The sequence below is a fragment of the Leuciscus leuciscus genome (assembly GCF_965113295.1).
Source record: "Leuciscus leuciscus genome assembly, chromosome: 1".
NCBI lineage: Eukaryota > Metazoa > Chordata > Actinopteri > Cypriniformes > Leuciscidae > Leuciscus > Leuciscus leuciscus.
Window position 1 is genome coordinate 63,081,796 of NC_138725.1, and position 17,350 is coordinate 63,099,145.

The 17,350-nt window shown below is 36.5% G+C and overlaps 2 protein-coding genes across 3 annotated transcripts; one reads left to right on the top strand and one right to left on the bottom strand.

Moving 5' to 3' along the window:
* Positions 1 to 657: 657 nt before the first annotated feature.
* LOC309494125 (hexosaminidase D) lies at positions 658 to 9,284 on the bottom strand. Of its 2 annotated transcripts, none has more exons than XM_082163339.1 (14): positions 8,180 to 9,284; positions 7,646 to 7,735; positions 7,253 to 7,526; positions 7,051 to 7,160; positions 6,645 to 6,732; positions 6,260 to 6,424; positions 5,223 to 5,406; positions 5,043 to 5,114; positions 4,570 to 4,774; positions 4,012 to 4,094; positions 3,780 to 3,855; positions 3,534 to 3,629; positions 3,341 to 3,430; positions 658 to 3,035 (listed from the first exon to the last, which is right to left on the bottom strand). In XM_082163339.1, the coding sequence occupies exons 2-14, from the start codon at positions 7,723 to 7,725 to the stop codon at positions 2,840 to 2,842; spliced, it is 1,719 nt and encodes a 572-aa protein (XP_082019465.1). In that variant the 5' UTR covers positions 7,726 to 7,735; positions 8,180 to 9,284; the 3' UTR covers positions 658 to 2,839. The 2 variants fall into 2 exon arrangements, with proteins under 2 accessions (XP_082019465.1, XP_082019464.1); XM_082163338.1 differs by having other exon boundaries at positions 7,646 to 7,791.
* A 150-nt stretch (positions 9,285 to 9,434) lies between these two features.
* On the top strand, positions 9,435 to 17,344 carry narfl (nuclear prelamin A recognition factor-like). The gene is made up of 11 exons (XM_082163383.1): positions 9,435 to 9,589; positions 10,698 to 10,793; positions 10,930 to 11,073; positions 11,164 to 11,296; positions 12,354 to 12,488; positions 12,588 to 12,706; positions 13,287 to 13,416; positions 13,502 to 13,574; positions 13,653 to 13,790; positions 15,053 to 15,210; positions 16,263 to 17,344. The coding sequence occupies exons 1-11, from the start codon at positions 9,524 to 9,526 to the stop codon at positions 16,502 to 16,504; spliced, it is 1,434 nt and encodes a 477-aa protein (XP_082019509.1). The 5' UTR covers positions 9,435 to 9,523; the 3' UTR covers positions 16,505 to 17,344.
* The last annotated feature ends 6 nt before the right edge of the window (positions 17,345 to 17,350 follow it).

A 17,350-nucleotide genomic window follows, 5' to 3' on the forward strand; every position in this document is an offset into this window, starting at 1 on the left:
CTTTCGATAACCGGTCAAGGTTCAGCGATTGGCAACATTATAACATATCGCTGTTTATTAAGTATTTCATTTATAATATATATATACGTATGTTAATCGTAATTTCATGTGTCCAATCCCAGGCATTATAGTACATTTATTTTTGGACTTTTTCTGCCTTAAAGGGATAGTTCATAGTTTGTCATAATTCACTCACCCTCTTGTTGTTCTGTATGAATTTATTTCCTCTGTTGAAGTAAAAATATATTTTCAAGAATGTTGGTAACCTTAAACCAGACAGTTGACCCTGGCACCCATTGACTTCCATAGTAGTTTTCTTTTTCCTACTATGGAAGTCAATGGGTGTTGTCAACTGTCTGGTCACCAACATTCTTCAAAATATCTTCTTTTGTGTTCAACAGAGGAAAGAAACTCATACAGGTTTGGAACAACATGAGGGTGAGTAAATGATGACACATTTTTCATTTTTGGGTGAACTATCCCTTTAGTGACCCAAGTTACTATCAGCTAGCTTTCAGTTCTCTGTCTCGGGTCAATTGACAATACCTGACTCAAAAATAACAATTTGTTCACGTATAGGACATCGCCCACAAACAAAGTCATTTCATTACAATGTTCGGTCCAAACCCAAAAACACAACAGTAAATTTGTATAAGGCAAGGCAAGTTAAGTTTATTTATATAGAACATTTCATACACTATGGCAATTCAAAGTGCTTTACATAGAAAGGAATAAAAATAATCACAAAATATAGCCTATTAAGTAAATATTCTTATTGAACAGTAAATTGTCTTAAGGATTATGATTATCTATATTAAATATCTGTCACAAACCAGTGTCATATTTGTGGTTAAACTTGAGAACTTTGAAAATAGAAGTGAAATATTCGTTTCCTTCATACTTTAACATGATCACAGAGATAAGTAACACCGCAATGCTACAGCATATTTTCTTAAATGATTATCATACATGTTTACGCTGACTTTCATTCACAACTCTCAGACAGAGACATATTTTATAACTAGCCCTATATTCACTGTGGAATGTATAGTGTCTGCTGAACACTGGAAGCATAGGAACTATTCAATCTTAAATGTTGTTTAGATTTTGCATTAATAAGCAATGAAACAAAATACCTTTAACCATTTTTTATTCTACATTGTCAACCCCTCAAAACACAGAAATGAAACAATTTCAAGAAAATCATGTTGATGCAAATCATGTTGTAGTATTATAATGCAATATAAGTATTATAATGCAGTATTATAATGCAAAATAAGCTCAAAGACCAGCAGGTTTTCAGGTTTAATGCTTTTTTATGGAACTGTGGCGAGCAGGACGAGGCCGAGAGCCGTGGGAGAACGGAGCGAGGCCGGTGGCGTGATTGCTGATGAGCGACACCTGTGAGACGCACCGGTCTCGTAACTCTCACGGAGGAGCAGACACTTGACTTGACTTGACGAGGAGTGAAATGTTACAATTCACCCCATAGTCTGGGTTAGTTGTAACATACCCTGGGGTGAGATGTAATATTGTGAGATCCACCGGGGTGATATGTACCATAATGAATTGCAGTCAACACTGACTTTTCAATATAACTGATGTGTGTGTCTGTGTGAGTGTGTGTGTCACTCTCAGTCATAGTAACTGACCATAATAAATAGAAATTGAAGACTTGAACACTTGTGTTTGTGTAAGCAAGTTTGTTACTGTCAGTTATAGACAGTATTGGCCATAATAAAATTTTAATTGAATGTGTGTGTGTCTTCTTGTTACAACTAACCCAGAGTAATGTATTCATGAACTAGCTCACCTTACAGCTAACAGGCAAAACATTACTAACAACTTGCATGAAAAATATCTACACAGACACACAATAAACATCATTTAAAGGAGAACTTGGTAACTTTTTTAACTTAATAAAACTGTCTAGAAATCATTTGGATGGTTAAACAACCTGTTCTGGTGATATTGGTGACTTTCCCCGCTCCCCCCAGCGTTCCCAGGCGGAAAACCAACCTTGCAACTTGCGCACTGCCGTCCCGGCAAAGTGAAATTGGAAGTCTCGTGAGAAGCGAGAACTAGAACGAGAACGAGCGCGAAACACAAATTGCTTTACGGCAATTCGACATAAACACACACGCATGTATGATGTATTACCAGATTACCCACCTCGGTAGACATAGCTCCACGCGATACAGTTGGCTTGCTCCGATCAAAACAAACGCACATGAGCAGCGGTAGAGAGGGGGAGGAGGCCGCCGCAAGTGAGTTTTTTACGACTGTGTTGTGAAATATACGCCCCCCACAGCTGTAGGGGGAGCTCGTGGGGAAAACATGCGACAACAAAAGGGAAAATCAGCGAAGAAGTGACTAGAGTTCGCTAGAGTTACAGAGTTCTCCTTTAAATGTGATGAGTTTAACTATAAAGCAGAAATTCCCATAACAAAAAGAAAGTAAAAAAAAGTTACTTTCATACCTCAAAATTGGTTTTTCCACTCTAACATCTGCTGTGTTTGCCACAGGGCTCTACTTTATTACATGTGGAATAAGGACTAAATTGAGCATGTGCAAAGTGAATCAGGGTAACTAGTTCCTGATTGAACAGATTGGAATTGTTAAAACTGACCCGTGTTACAACCATCCCTGGTCTCCCCAAGTGTAATTACAGTACTTTTTTAGAGTACTACTTTTAATGTTATTACCACTACCAGCGAAGCCTTCGGGAAATAAGCAGGATCCCTGAGGTAGAAAAAAAAACACCTGTTACTGAGAGCACGACAGGTTTGAAAGTCACATTTTGGAATATACTCCCTGTTGGTCCGCTTGTCCGTTTCACCTAGTTAACAAGGCTTACAGCCTTTGGCTGTCCATTGAGTTGAATGATTCGTTCTACGTCAACCACCATTTGATTAAGTCTTTCTATGTGTTCGTTGACATTCTCTTCCAACCACTCTTCTAATGTGTCTGGGTAGAAGATAGCATCCATAACTTGCTGGAAAGTTATTAAAAAGGAATCCCATTCATTCATCAATCTGACAAGGAAGAAAAGCAAAATATTCAGGTTATTGTAAATATGTTTCCCTTTACACAGCATGAACAAGCTTTACTAGATCAACTCTTTGAACCAGAATTTTTAGTTTATGGTTTATAATAATCTCCTACACCTGATAGCAAACATACACTGTGACAAATACATTCATGAGTGTTGCATGACCTCTCCTGTTGTAATTACTGGAGAAGGATTAAACAAATTGATACAGACCGATTCATTAATGACCATCATTTGTGAACCGTTTCTGAGAACTTCAGTGAAAAAAAACATCTAAAAAAATCTTACTTTTTCAGTTCATCTTTGAAAAATGCAAGATTCCGAGGGTTTGCAAAGTTGCGTTTGCGATGATAAGAACTAAATGATCCCCTGAAATGGCTGCACAACACAAGACCAACAAAACAACCAAGTGAAAGAGAATTATTATTAGCTTATGCGCTGAGTGAATGTCATTTGAGCTCATATTTTTCTGATCACTCACTAGCTTTTCATGATCTTTATGACTGAACTCTCAAGGCTGTCGCTGATCTTCTTCACCATTTCATAAACATCTGAGCCAGGAAAGGATACACCCTTACTGCAGAAAATTCAAGAACAGATCTGTTACAAACAGTGTGTGTGTGTGTGTGTGTGTGTGTGTGTGTGTGTGTGTGTGTGTGTGTGTGTGTGTGTGTGTGTGTGTGTGTGTGTGGTGTGTGTGTGTGTGTGTGTGTGAACATTTTCATACCACTCATTTTTGCTCAGCTGAATTTCACAGCCAAGAATACGTTGTACTTCACTCTGTGCCTTGGCATCAAATGAACCTAACGCACACAAAACACATGACAGCATGATACCGTTGCAATACCTCACGTATGATTTTATTCCCATACTTAACCATTCCTGAAATAAAATGTGTTGGTCAGCATAATCCATATATACACCATATATCCATATACATGGATTTCATAAATACTCACCATATTTTAGTGTCTGAAGACAGACAGCCAGAGAAGGGATGGCCACCGGGAGAAGCTCACACAACACAGTGTGATGCTCATACCTTAAACACACATTTTCAGTTTTTCATTAACCATAGTAATAATCTACTGTTGTTGATACGCAATGCTTATTTACAACAGTGGTTCCCGAACTGGGGTACGTAAACAAAATGCAGTGTTTTGCCGTTCATTTAATTCTACACCACCTTAAAACAACATTAAAACCGAGCATGCATTTCTGAAAGGCAAAATGCCGTAAAAGGTCAAATACATGAGATCCAATCAAATTACCTTATCTTTTGTGATCAAAACTGACTGCATCCACACAAGCAGCGTGCATTTGATAGGTTGCGTGCAGTCTATTATTAAATTAGCATATTTACATACCTTTGTAAAAGTGAAGATTAAACACTTTCTAGCACGGAGAACAAATATAGACACATTCCTAAAACTTTTCTACCTTTTACAGTTTGCGTTATTGCACGTTTAATGGCACAAAATATTTGAAGAAACAATCGAGTTACACTGCAAGCGTACCTCTGCCAGCCAGTCAGCGCAATGCCTTGGAATCTCACAGACTTGTACTGCGGCATGGATGTAATCACTTTCTGCCACTGTAGGTGGTTTTTTAAATGGTGATTGATTGGAGTCCATATCTGGTCAATTCCAGAGGCTCCTTTAAAAGCACTAGCAAACCACACGCCCTGAAATCCAGCCTCCTCATACTTAGAGATATAGTTACCTATAAACAATAAGTAAATATTGTTTGAGAAAATGTTTGAGAATTTTTTTGACAAATTTCAAAAGTTTTGGGTGGGAAAGATTATTCATTGTTTCATAAAGAAGGTGAATCGTTTCAAATGTGAATTTTTAACGTTTTTATAAAAGACTACAAAGAGAATTTTTTCTTCTTCTGAATAATATGCATAGATGAATCATTGACAATAAGGAATATGTTTTAAGCGAATAAATTGGGGCAATATTTTCATGTTGACTTGAGATGGCCTCACCAATCTCCTCCACGTTCAAGTTTTCGGTGTACTCCCATATCATTGGCGATGCAAGATCTTGCAAACCTGACTCTAAAAATCAGAACCAAAAATATTACACAATAATTTGGATACATTGAATTTATCAAAATTGACACCTGCAATTTAAACGAATAATGAATTTAAAGGCTTGCATTAAACCTTTGATAGATTTGGAGCTGAGCTTCCTAAACATGTCATCCCACAAGATCAGCTTGATTCCTCGCTTCAGTTTGGTCATACATTTCCCCACTGCGGTCACATGATTGAGGAACAGCCTTCCCATGTCTCCATTGTTGGCCTCCAACCAGCGCTTTGAATCTTCGCTTTCGCCCAGGCCACGCACCTAAATGTATTATATCAAAAGTGGACAGCGCTGGGGGTTATGCATTACAAGTAACATGAGTTTAGGGTTACACTTTATTTTAAGGTGTCATTGTTACAGTGTAATTATATATTTAAGTACTGAGTAATATTAAGCAAACTACATGTACTTACTACAGGGTTAGGGTAGGATTAGGATTTGGTTGAGGGTTAGTTACATGTAATTATGCATAATTTACTGTTAATTACTACGGTAATTACATGTTACATATGTAACAAGGACATGTAATTAATAATACTTGTAATCAGATTACTTTTTTCATGTAAAAAATAGTAAAGCAATGCATTACTTTTAAATTTACAAGAAAATATCTGAAATACTTTTTCAAATATGCTCAATTACACAATTATACTTTATGCATTTAATCTCACTTTATTAACCAATTTGCGAAAAATACGGTTTTCGGGAAACAGTCGTGACTAGCAAGTTGATTTCTTCAACAATGCATCGATCGCACTATGGTAGTTATGCTAAGCAGCGAGTTACGTCGTTGTATGGGAAACGCAGTTCAGAATGGCAGAACATTTCTGAACATTTCAGGTTTAAATACACAGGCGAACAAGCTAAACAAGATAACAAGGGGGCGTGGTTAAACAGCCCAGCTCAGCCCAACCCAACCCAACCCAGATGAGAAAAAGTAATAAAGCTTTAGGGAGTAACAATGCATTACTTTTAAAAGTAACTTCCCCAACACTGACAGTGGATAAAAATCATTCACTCAAAAATGAAAACAATCTCATCATGCCTTTCAGTTATTTTTCTTTCTTTCATGAAACGACCGTTTTTTTAACTGATCCATAAAGAATCCACCGACCTCGTCAGCTCCAATGTGGAACCACCGTGCTTCCCGGTGCTTCTTCATAACTTGAGTTAACATGTCCTGAACAAGTTCCATGCTTTCTGGGGCCAGAGGGTTTAGGCTATTGGGAAATGTTTCCACTTCTCTCAATTTGAAATACTTCTTGTGTTTTAACACAAACTGAAATGTGAACAGAAAGACCGGTTAAGTGTAAGCAGGAGTGTTAGGCATGCTAATAAAGTCAAGTAAAATCACAATGCATCTACGGCATTTGAATGATTTTTGCCTCCAAACATATACAAAATGTAAAGGTGCCTTTAGCGCTTTACTGAAGTATATGTAGTGAGCACATGTTTGAGACACATATAGTTTTATGATAATTAGCTTCTTCTGTACTTGCCTCCATGTGTCCGAACACCTGCACAAGAGGAATTAGTTCAAGCTCGTGCTGTTTGGCAAGTGACTTTATTTCCTCTATATCTTCCGGACTTTACCGTAAAAAAATAAAGACAAACAAGTGGGGAAAATACGTGTAAATAGAGATTAAGAGAAAGCAATTAAGAGAAAGAGGAACAAATCATGAGATTATGATCACTGAATATATTATAACAACAGTTCACCCAAAAATGTTATGGAAAAGTGCTGCATACAGTAGCTATTCTTCAGGATACCTAATTTTGCATTCCACAAAAAATAGCCGCACACAGCTTTGGAATGAAATGAGAGTGAATAAATAATGGAATTTCAATTTTTGAGTCAAATTAAGTCAAGTTCAGCTCATCAGAAGCTCAGAATCAGTAACACACCTGTACGCAAAGCTTGATTTGAGAATTGCGAGCTCCCCCTCATAGGGAAACATATCCTCATATTCCAGCAATATCCCATTAGCACCCAGAGATGCCAGTAGAGGGAATATCTGTTAAAGAACACGAAGGGAAACTTTAAAAAGGACACTGTTCATACACACACGTTTGAAACACATTCCAGTTTGCATACATTGATTCCCACCTCTTTGAGGTATGTGACTTTGGGTGCTGCACCTTTCAGATCCAAGTGTACAATCTTTAGTGGATCTGTCTGTGTATTGTCAGAAACATCTGGCTCAAACTCCTCTTGGTTTGATTGGATCGTGTTTTTTCCCACTGGCTGAACCACTGGGCCGTCTGTATGTTCGTTTTTCTCAGGATCTTCCTGATTTTCATCCAAATTCAGCTGCTGGTCAGCCCAGAATTTACTAACTTGTATGGTTTGGTGTGTCTTTCCACTTGTGCCTTTGCTTGAGCTATAAATAGAGGGTAAATAAACTGCAATTACGAGCTTGTTTGAGACAACGAAGCCTGGTTTGAAAGATGCAAGGATGCACGTGTGTACATGGAGACCTTTGAGACCTACAATCCTCACCTTTGGCTAAAGATACATTTCCAAATGGTAACAATCACCAACCCGCTGATGATTAACCTCAGTAACTTTTGACTGATCATGTTAGTGTCTCTGCAGGTGGATGGGATAAACCATAAAATGTAAGGCAGGCTTTAAACTCAGGTGACCTTTAAAATACAAAATTTGCATTGGAAATCACAACACATAATGGCAAGCTAAAACGTTTTACCTGTTAGTGTTTATAATATCAATGGAAAAATACTCCTCTTCTAAATACGTATTTATTATTAAATATATGTATTTATAGTAATAATCATAATCATCATCATCATCATCATAAAACACTTTGAAAGCACTTTACAAATGCAAATTAGCAAATGGTCTGGTTTAAAAAAATGAAAATACACCAATAAGCAACGTAGATCAAAAATACAGTATGCATTTTATTTATTTTCCCACAATTCTGACTTACAGGAGAAATGTTTTCCTTACATAGAGGCTTTATAAATGGATGCATCTTGCTATTACTCTAGAAATATCGAAACGTCTACTTACTTTGTAAAAGATCATCAATTCTATAGGGAAAATAAATCCTTTTTGAAGCAGGAAAGCAGACATACATTTACTTCCGTAAGTAGTTTCTTGTGCTGCAAGTGCATTTGTGCTCTTGACATATAGACAATTTCAACCCTTGCTCAACCTGTTTAAGTTTAACCACGTGACGTTCTCACGGCAGCTTGTTTGCATCGGCAATTTATGATAACAGATGGTTGGTTGGCAAACTCACTTGACCAGAAGCGAACACCTGACAGTGAAAGTAAGAGTGCGCGTCACATCGACACTTTACGACGTGTGTTATTCCGATAGGCGATCGTAATATGTCTTATACATGCGCATATAAATAATACCAGTTACTACAGTACAACATACATTTTGTACAGTACGTCACAGTACAACATACATGACTTACCGCTGTTCAAAAAAACAAACAAACAAAACAAACAAGTTGACAGTTACATTACGTCAAGAACGTACAACATCGGAGCCCTGCTATATTAGGCTACATGATATACAATACAATACAATAATGGTTGTATACTCCAGCTAAAGCATTATCTAAATATTATTTTTAAGACAAAAACTATCTAAATATATACAAATATTTTTTGCCAGTTAGCCTATATTTTAGAAAGTCCGAATCTGAGAGCACTAGTGAAATTTGTATTTTGCATTGTTTTAATGTAGCTAGTATTACATGCTTATAAATTGCATAATCAGCATTAAGATAAATAGTTTAATCTCAATGCTTTTAGAAAAAACAATAAGATGTTTGCCTTAAATGAAAATAATATGTCAAATGCAAAAACGTTGAATGAATACACCAGTGTGACATATGACAAAGGCTATAAGACCTTATGTAGCCCCGCCCCTTTTCAGCGCTGCGCTTCCGGTCTGTATTTTCACAGCGATTCTGCGTGTTTATTAATGAACGGCTCGTTTTAAAATATTCCCGGTCGACTGACATTTGTTAAGTCATCTGCTTTAAACATCACAGTCCTCATGATAACTTTCGTTAACTTTACATTACGTAAATCCACTTCGAAAGCTAATTACTCCTGGACAGCAATGCCATAGAAATATATAGAGCGACCGCAAAAACGGAAGTTAAAAGACAATATTCTAAAGATGGCTGCGCCCTCGTTTCTCTGGCGCCTAAGGTCTACTACAGTTGACCTGTAGTCATATCAGCTGGTTTCTTTTAAGTCCCGCCCTTATCCTCTTACTGTTTGCTTTGATTGGGCAGAGCCTCTATTAAGCGGTCTACGATTGGAAAGTTTAGAAGTCATTCTCAGAGCCCTACCAACCACAGCACAGGCATACGGGTCGCAGTAAAAAACAATGTCGTCGCATTTCAGCGGTGTGCTTCAGCTCACGGATTTGGATGATTTTATCACTCCGTCTCAGGTTGAATTGTTGTTTCTGTCCGTAACATTAAAAGCAGACACATTTATGTTAATTTAAAGCATTTACATTTAATCAGCTTAATATGTTGGGCAAAAAAATGGTCCGCTGATCAAAAGATAAATGGATGTAACATTGTATACAGATAACGATACCGTTTCTAAGAGTGACACATGTTTCTGACAGGTCTTGTTTTTAGTCTTGTAAATACGGTAAATGCTTATTATCAATAACATTTGCTTAGTTCGAGCTCCTAAGGTTGGGCACACATTATTTGCTTTGTCAGATACAGAAAGGGACTGTCTAAAACATAATGATCTGCCAGACTGCCAACTACTGTATATCAAATTAATGTACAGTGGTCCTAAAAAATTTTTGTACACTTCAGGCACACTTAAATGTCACTGCATTAGATAAATATATCCAACCAAGTGTTTTATTTGTAAGAAAAACAGTGCAAACATAACTTTAAAACAAAACAGATGACAAACACAAGTTTGTTGGATATTATATTCTATTCAAAATGTATTTTGACAGTTTGTCATGCACTGAAATTTACTGCTACACCATTTAATACAAAATTATTGCCGATAACACTTGGTTTGATATTTTGACATATCATATATTTGTCATCTAAAGCAGTAGCAGTTGTACATTTTTAACTATGACCTAAGTGTCTAAAAATTTGGGGTCAGGAATGAGTTTGAAATGACTCTCTTCTGCTCACCAAGGCTGCATTTAGTTGATCAAAAATATAGTAAAAACCATAATATTGTAAAATATATTATTACAATTTAAAATGACTGTGTTTTCTATTTGATTATATTTTAAAATGTACTTTATTCCCGTTTTGTCATTATCAATGTTGAAAACAGTTGTGCTGCTTAATATTTTATGTGTAAACCATGATTCTTTTTTTCAGAATTCTTTGAATAGAAAGTTGAAAAGAAAAGCATTTATTTTTTACATACATTATAAATATCTTTACTGACACGTTTGGTCAATTTTATGCACCCTTGCTGATTAAAAGTAAATTAATTTCTTAAAACATTTAAACGGTAATGTATACCAGGATATAATTTCACCACTGTTAATTTGCCCAATTTATCAGGAATGTGTAAAGCCTGTAAAGGTGGAAAAGAAACAAGGCAGATCTGTGGCTAAAATCCAGATAGAAGATGATGGCAGTTATTTTCAGGTCCATCAGGTGAGTACAAATTATGCGACTTTTATTTTGAGCCATTATTGTGGTGTTGTGTCTTGTTTCATTTGATAGCAAAAAGCAAAGAATGTTTTTGAATTTGCAACCTTAGATAGATATGTTGAATATTCTTATTTCCCAGGATGGTCAAAAGGAAAAGTTGGAGAAAGCGAAGATTACGCTGAACGACTGTCTCGCTTGCAGTGGCTGCATCACGTCTGCGGAAAGCGTCCTTATCACCCAACAGAGTCATGAGGAACTGTTCCGTGTGCTACGTCATAATAAAGTGTGCAGTACTTTACAGTCATCAAACTGCATTTAACTTTTTGCTCCAAATGAATAGTTCACCTAAAAACACGTTTGTGTCTCTGAGCAGCAGGTTAGCAGTAGCGAGCAGAAGGTGGTGGTGGTGTCTGTATCGCCTCAGTCAAGAGCCTCTCTAGCTGCACACTACGGTCTCAAAAGCAGTGAGGTGGCCCACAGACTCACCAGATTCCTGAAAAATTTGGGTGAGTTGGAGTCCGCAATTCATCTGATCAGTCAAAGACATCCTCCTATGGAAGCTTATTTCCGCCATGAAATTAAAAATACACTTAAAAAAGGTAATAGCGACTTTTTTCTTCAAATAATTTTTTTCTGGAGAATTGTATAAACTCAGAATGGCGAGACAAAATTTGCAAATACCATTTTTATTTTTTAGTCCGTGGCAGGAAAAAAAAGAATTGCAAGTTTAGAATTTCGAAGGAAAAAGAATTATGAGATGAAAACTCCGAATTAGGAAGGGAAAAATCAGAATTGCGAATTGTAAACTAAGAATTACAAGGAAAAATGTCAAAATTACGAGATGTAAACTCGGAATTACAAGAAAAAAATTCAGAATTATAATATGTAAACTTAGAATTACAAGGAAAAATGTCAGAATTATGAGATGTTGACTCAGATCTCCAAGAAAAAAATCTCAGAAATACAAGATGTAAACTCGGAATTACAAGAAAAATGTCAGAAATATGAATGTAAACTTAGAATTACAAGGAAAAGTCAGACTCAGAATAATGAGATGTTGACTCAGATTTACAAGAAAAAATCGCAGAATTACGAGATGTAAACTCAGAATTAGGAAGGAAAAAAGTCCGAATTATGAGATGAAAACTCGGAATTACAAGAAAAATTTAAGAAATCTGAAATGTCAACTTAGAATTACAAGAAAAAGTCCGAATTATGAGATGTTGACTCGGAATTACAAGAAAAATTTCAGAAATATGATATGTAAACTTAGAATTACAAGGAAAAAGTCAGAATTATGAGATGTTGACTCAGATTTACAAGAAAAAATCTCAGAATTACGAGATGTAAACTCAGAATTACAAGGAAAAAAGTCATAATTGCGAGATGTAAACTCAGAATTAGGAGATAAAGTCAAAAGAGTGAGATGTAAACTCAGAATTAGGAGTTTATAACTTACATTTGTGAGCTATTTTCGGAATTGTGACAAATTACTAAATGGCTTTCCGTATGCTCCTCTGTGTATTGAGATCATGAAAGTGCTCTTTCACACTGATCTTTCAGGTGTCCATCATGTGTTTGAGACCGGCTTCAGTCGCTCTTTCAGCCTGTTAGAAAGCCAGAAGGAGTTTCTGGAGCGATTCAGTCGGAAGGAAGTGGACAAGAAGGCCCTACCGATGCTGGCGTCTGCCTGTCCAGGTAGTCTTTTCTCAATCTGTATTTTTATTTTCTGAAATATTCATGGTGGTGTGCCTTATTATGGGTCCAACATGGATTTATTCTCTGTATTTCATCCAGGGTGGATTTGCTATGCTGAGAAGACTCATGGTGAATTCGTCCTCCCGTACATCAGCACAACGCGCTCGCCCCAGCAGATCATGGGTTCTCTAGTCAAGGACTATTTTGCCTCTCAGGAGGTACTAAACAATTAATTTCTGTTCACAGAAGGAGGAACTGCACACAATGCTTTGTGCCAAATACAAAGTCCCTCATTTAAAAACCTGTATTGTTTCATTGTAGTTGAACTATATTGTACATTATTTTCTTATGTAAAGTGAATATAAACTTTGCTTTGGTCTCTGCACATGTAAAGCCTTTTGTTTTGCAGCTTTCACAAGAGTCCGTACCACAGAAAAGGCTAATCTATGGAACACACACACAACTATTGAACACATACCTTTATTTACATTGGGTATTAACATAAGTAGTAATGAGAACAGGCGCGCTCAACTCCCAAACCGTTTATGGGTGCGAGTTATAAAGAAGTTATCAAATAAAGATGAAAAAACGCACTCTCTAGTTCATAAATATATGAGATATAACTAGAGAGTGCGGTTTTTCATCTTTATTTATTAACATAAGTAAACATAGTAAATAAAATGACAGGCAGCCTTTAAATATTTCTCAGTTAAGTTAACAGTGAGTCATATATATATATGTCTCACCTATTTTAATCAAGGTGAAAAGGCATTTAATCTCCATCATTTGCTTTGATAGGGTATTTTACCACAGAAGATCTACCATGTGACTGTGATGCCCTGCTATGATAAGAAACTAGAGGCTTCCAGACCAGACTTTTACCTTAACGAGTTTGAGACCAGAGAGGTGGACTGTGTTATCACTTCAGGTGAGTGAATCTAACAACATTAAAAGATGAACAGGTGTACAACAACGAGGCTCAGGCCCTCATCTCGTATGCGTTTGGTTCACAGGAGAAGTTCTGAAGATGTTGGAGGAGGAGAATGTGTCCTTGAGAGATGTGGAGTTGGCTCCTTTAGACACGATGTGAGTTCTTCATGTTTGCCAAACCAATAGTATTAATACATAATAGGAATTGTGTCATGCATGAATGTGTGTTTTTAGGTTCAGTAACGTCTGTGGGGAGGAGCTGCTGCGTCACGCAGGAAGTGGATCTGGAGGATATCTTCATCACATCTACAAACATGCCGCAAAACAGCTGTTTGGGGTTGAAGTAGATGAACTCACTTACAAGACAGTGAAGTATGTCTGAACACAGCAATACTGTTACAAAGATCCCAGAACTGGGTTATATGTACACTACCGGTCAAAAGGTTGGGGGTCAGTCTTTTTTTGTTGTTGTTAAAGAAATTAATACTTTAATTAATAAAGGATGCATTAAATTTGATCAAAAGTGTTACAAAAGATTTTAAAATTAAAATAAATGTTGTCCTTTTAAACTATGAATCTCTTTAAAAATGTATCGGTTTCCACAAAAGTATTAAGCAGCAAAAGATTTTAACATTGAATATTAAGAAATGTTTCTTGATCAAATCATCATATTAGAATGATTTCTGAAGGATCATGTGACACTGAAGACTGGAGTAATGATGCTGAAAATACAGCTTTGATCACAGGAATAAATGACATTTTAAAATATATTCAAATAGAAAAAAGTTCTTTCAAATTGTAATAATATTTCACAATTATTTTTTTTATCAAATACAGCAGAAGAGACTTCTTTCAAAAACATAACAAAATGTTACCAACCCAAACTTTTGAATGGTAGTGTATACACTTTATTGATATTTTAATAAATATTACCTAAATAATGAATATTCATTTTAAGGTTGAGATAGTTTGGAATTAATAAATGTTAAATGGTTCCATTAGGGTTTTCCGCAGACCAGGAAAACCTAGAAATATGAGAGAATTTTTAAAAGTGTGATTTTTTTCAGGTCTGGAAAAGTCCAAATTATTAATAATAATAACCTTAGATCATGGTAATATCATGGACTTTTCTATAGCCAGTAGTTACACCCAGTTCTTTTAAAAGTTCTAATTTGACTAGAAATTAATATAAAGAAATCACCCAGTAATTTCTAATTTACTGATTACAAATTTAATCTAATTTCTGTATAAAATGATTTTAAAAAATAACTATTTAAAACTATTTTATAACTGGAAATTGGTCAGAAATTGGAGTTACCATTTAATATCATGGTATTATTTGAAGTGCACTGGAGCACAGTGTAAATATCTTTGTATATGAATATGATAATCATTCAGTTCCATGGTATGTATCAAAGTGCCTAACAAGATACCCTGATACCTTTACCATGGTATTACCACAGCACTGTTTTGTTAAGGAATAATATGCTTGTCGCATTTGATTTATTTATGAAGACTGTTCTGAACAAGTGTTTGTTCTTCAAATAAAACTTCCAAAAGTTGTGAATCGTGGTAGTGCCTCAGTACTTTTTTCGTAAGGTACATTTTATTTGTCTCTCTTTTTGTTCAAACAGAAACAAGGACTTCCAGGAAGTCACTCTGGAGAAGGATGGTCAAGTTCTGCTGCGTTTTGCTGCCGCCTACGGCTTCAGGAACATTCAGAACCTGGTGCAGAAGCTGAAAAGAGGGAAGTCACCGTACCACTTTGTAGAAGTGATGGCATGTCCGTCAGGTAGGAGATTACGCCACTAGTTCTGTTCTCTTGAATAATCTCTGTTCTAAACTTGCATAACCTGTTAGGGCCCTATCATAACACCAGGCAAGTGTTTTTTCAAAGTATCTTTATTTGTCTCCCCAAGGAGAAATTTGTTTTGGATGTGAAGAGATTGCTACAAAACGATTAAAACAGAGACAAAACACAGATACAGGGTTAAAACAGTTAAAAGACAAAAAGTACATAAAACATTAAGGCTACTGTGCAAATTGCAAATCACCATTTTCTAAAGTCTGCTTGTGCAAAAGTAATATCATATCATGTCCATACATAATTTTTTTTTGCCAGTTTCAGCCTGACGCAGTTATCATTTTCACGTCCTGCTCCACGTTGTTTAAATGGCAAATGCATTTGCGCCCATGGGTGTGTTCAGGCGCATTGTTGGCGCGTTGCTATTTTGAGGCAACTGAAATATATTTTTTTGTTAAAGAGCGCGTTAGTAATGTGCGCCTGTAGGCGGGTCCACAATGCACGTACACTCTGCTTATTACACACACAGAGAGACGCAGCAGCACACAAAAATTTAATAAAAGGATTACAATGTAAAAGATTATTATTGTGTACATAAAGATATGGAGGAATCCGGCTTGTCCCGTAGATGGTCTGCTCACACGCTTTAACTTCGCGCGCGAGCAGATCCGTTTGCACTATGGAGAAGCGGTCGGTCTTTCCGCTTGCAAATTCCGCCATGTAAATAGCGAATCCGCCATGGCGCGAGCACAACTGGCTTTTATAGGGAAAGGGAGAAGAGCCTCTGATTGGTTTATTGCACGTTACGCCCAAAACACACCCATTACTCATTAAGAGAATAGGGACAACCCTTTTAGACCATGCGCCGGGTGCGCCGAACATTTTTCCCGTCGTTAAACTAGCAAAAGTGGATTCGGAAACGCCCTAAATGGACTTGAGCTTTAGATCGTTAAAATAGGGCCCTTAATGTTAGTCAGTGTTGTTTAGTAGCGTTTTAAAATAAGGTCTGATTCACAAACGCGTTTAATTGAACTCCACAGGGTGTCTTAACGGCGGCGGTCAGCTCAAACCTTCATCAGATCAATCCAACAAAGAGTTGCTGCAGCAGGTGGAGGAGTCTTACAACGGTGAACGTACCGCAGTGCCAGAGGAGGACTCGCGAGTGGCTGAACTCTATCAGCGCTGGGTGGAGAGCGTGGGAGAGGAGAAAGCCCGACAGTTGCTGCACACGCAGTATCACGCCGTAGAGAAAAACAACAGTGGCCTCACTATAAAGTGGTGAGGAGCGGCCCAGACACTGAGCAACCAACTACATTGTTAGTGCTTTTCCTTTCTGTGTGCGTTAAGGCAATATCTAACACACAGTAGACACTACACCAGCTATACGTGTTATTACGTTTGAATGGACAGATGAAGTAATATTTCCTGCAAATATGCGTCTATCAGATATCTGCTGAAGAACTTTGAGTTCAGATTACATGTCAAACCGGCCTTTATGTATTTTACACTTGTCCATGAATGTTGCCTTGTTTTATTTTCTCTCATTTATCCATGAATTTGTTTGTTTTTTGAAAGCGTTGAATGCTTCTGTGAATTCATTGTTACTATGCACTGAAAACAGTCCTTTTTGAGAATACATTTTGATTCATGATGACAATAAAAATGATAACGTTGCCCTGTATATAATCAGTCCATGAATGTAATTATATTTATTGAGGAAATAAACTATACATATATTTTACTCAATAAATTTGTGTGCATTTGTGATTTTTTTATATTTATTTTTTATCAGGCATTTTGATTCAGGGCATTTTCATTTATCCTTTTTTTTTTCTCTCTCCAAAATGCAACAACAACAAACATTTGTATTAAAATTGGTCCTGCACAGTACATTATTTTCATTTGTGTAACATGGTATTTAAAACGGGATTATAAACCTTGAATTATGGTATAATTTTATTAAAATTTTATACCATGATGAAGTTGATCCAGGACTGTTTGGTGTTAAAATATTGCAACATAATTAGCATTTTACATTAGTACTTAATATTGTTTCACACAAAGCAGGTAATAAACTGCATCATTAAGAAAATCTGTGTGGCTGCGTTTCAAAAAAACAAAACAGCGG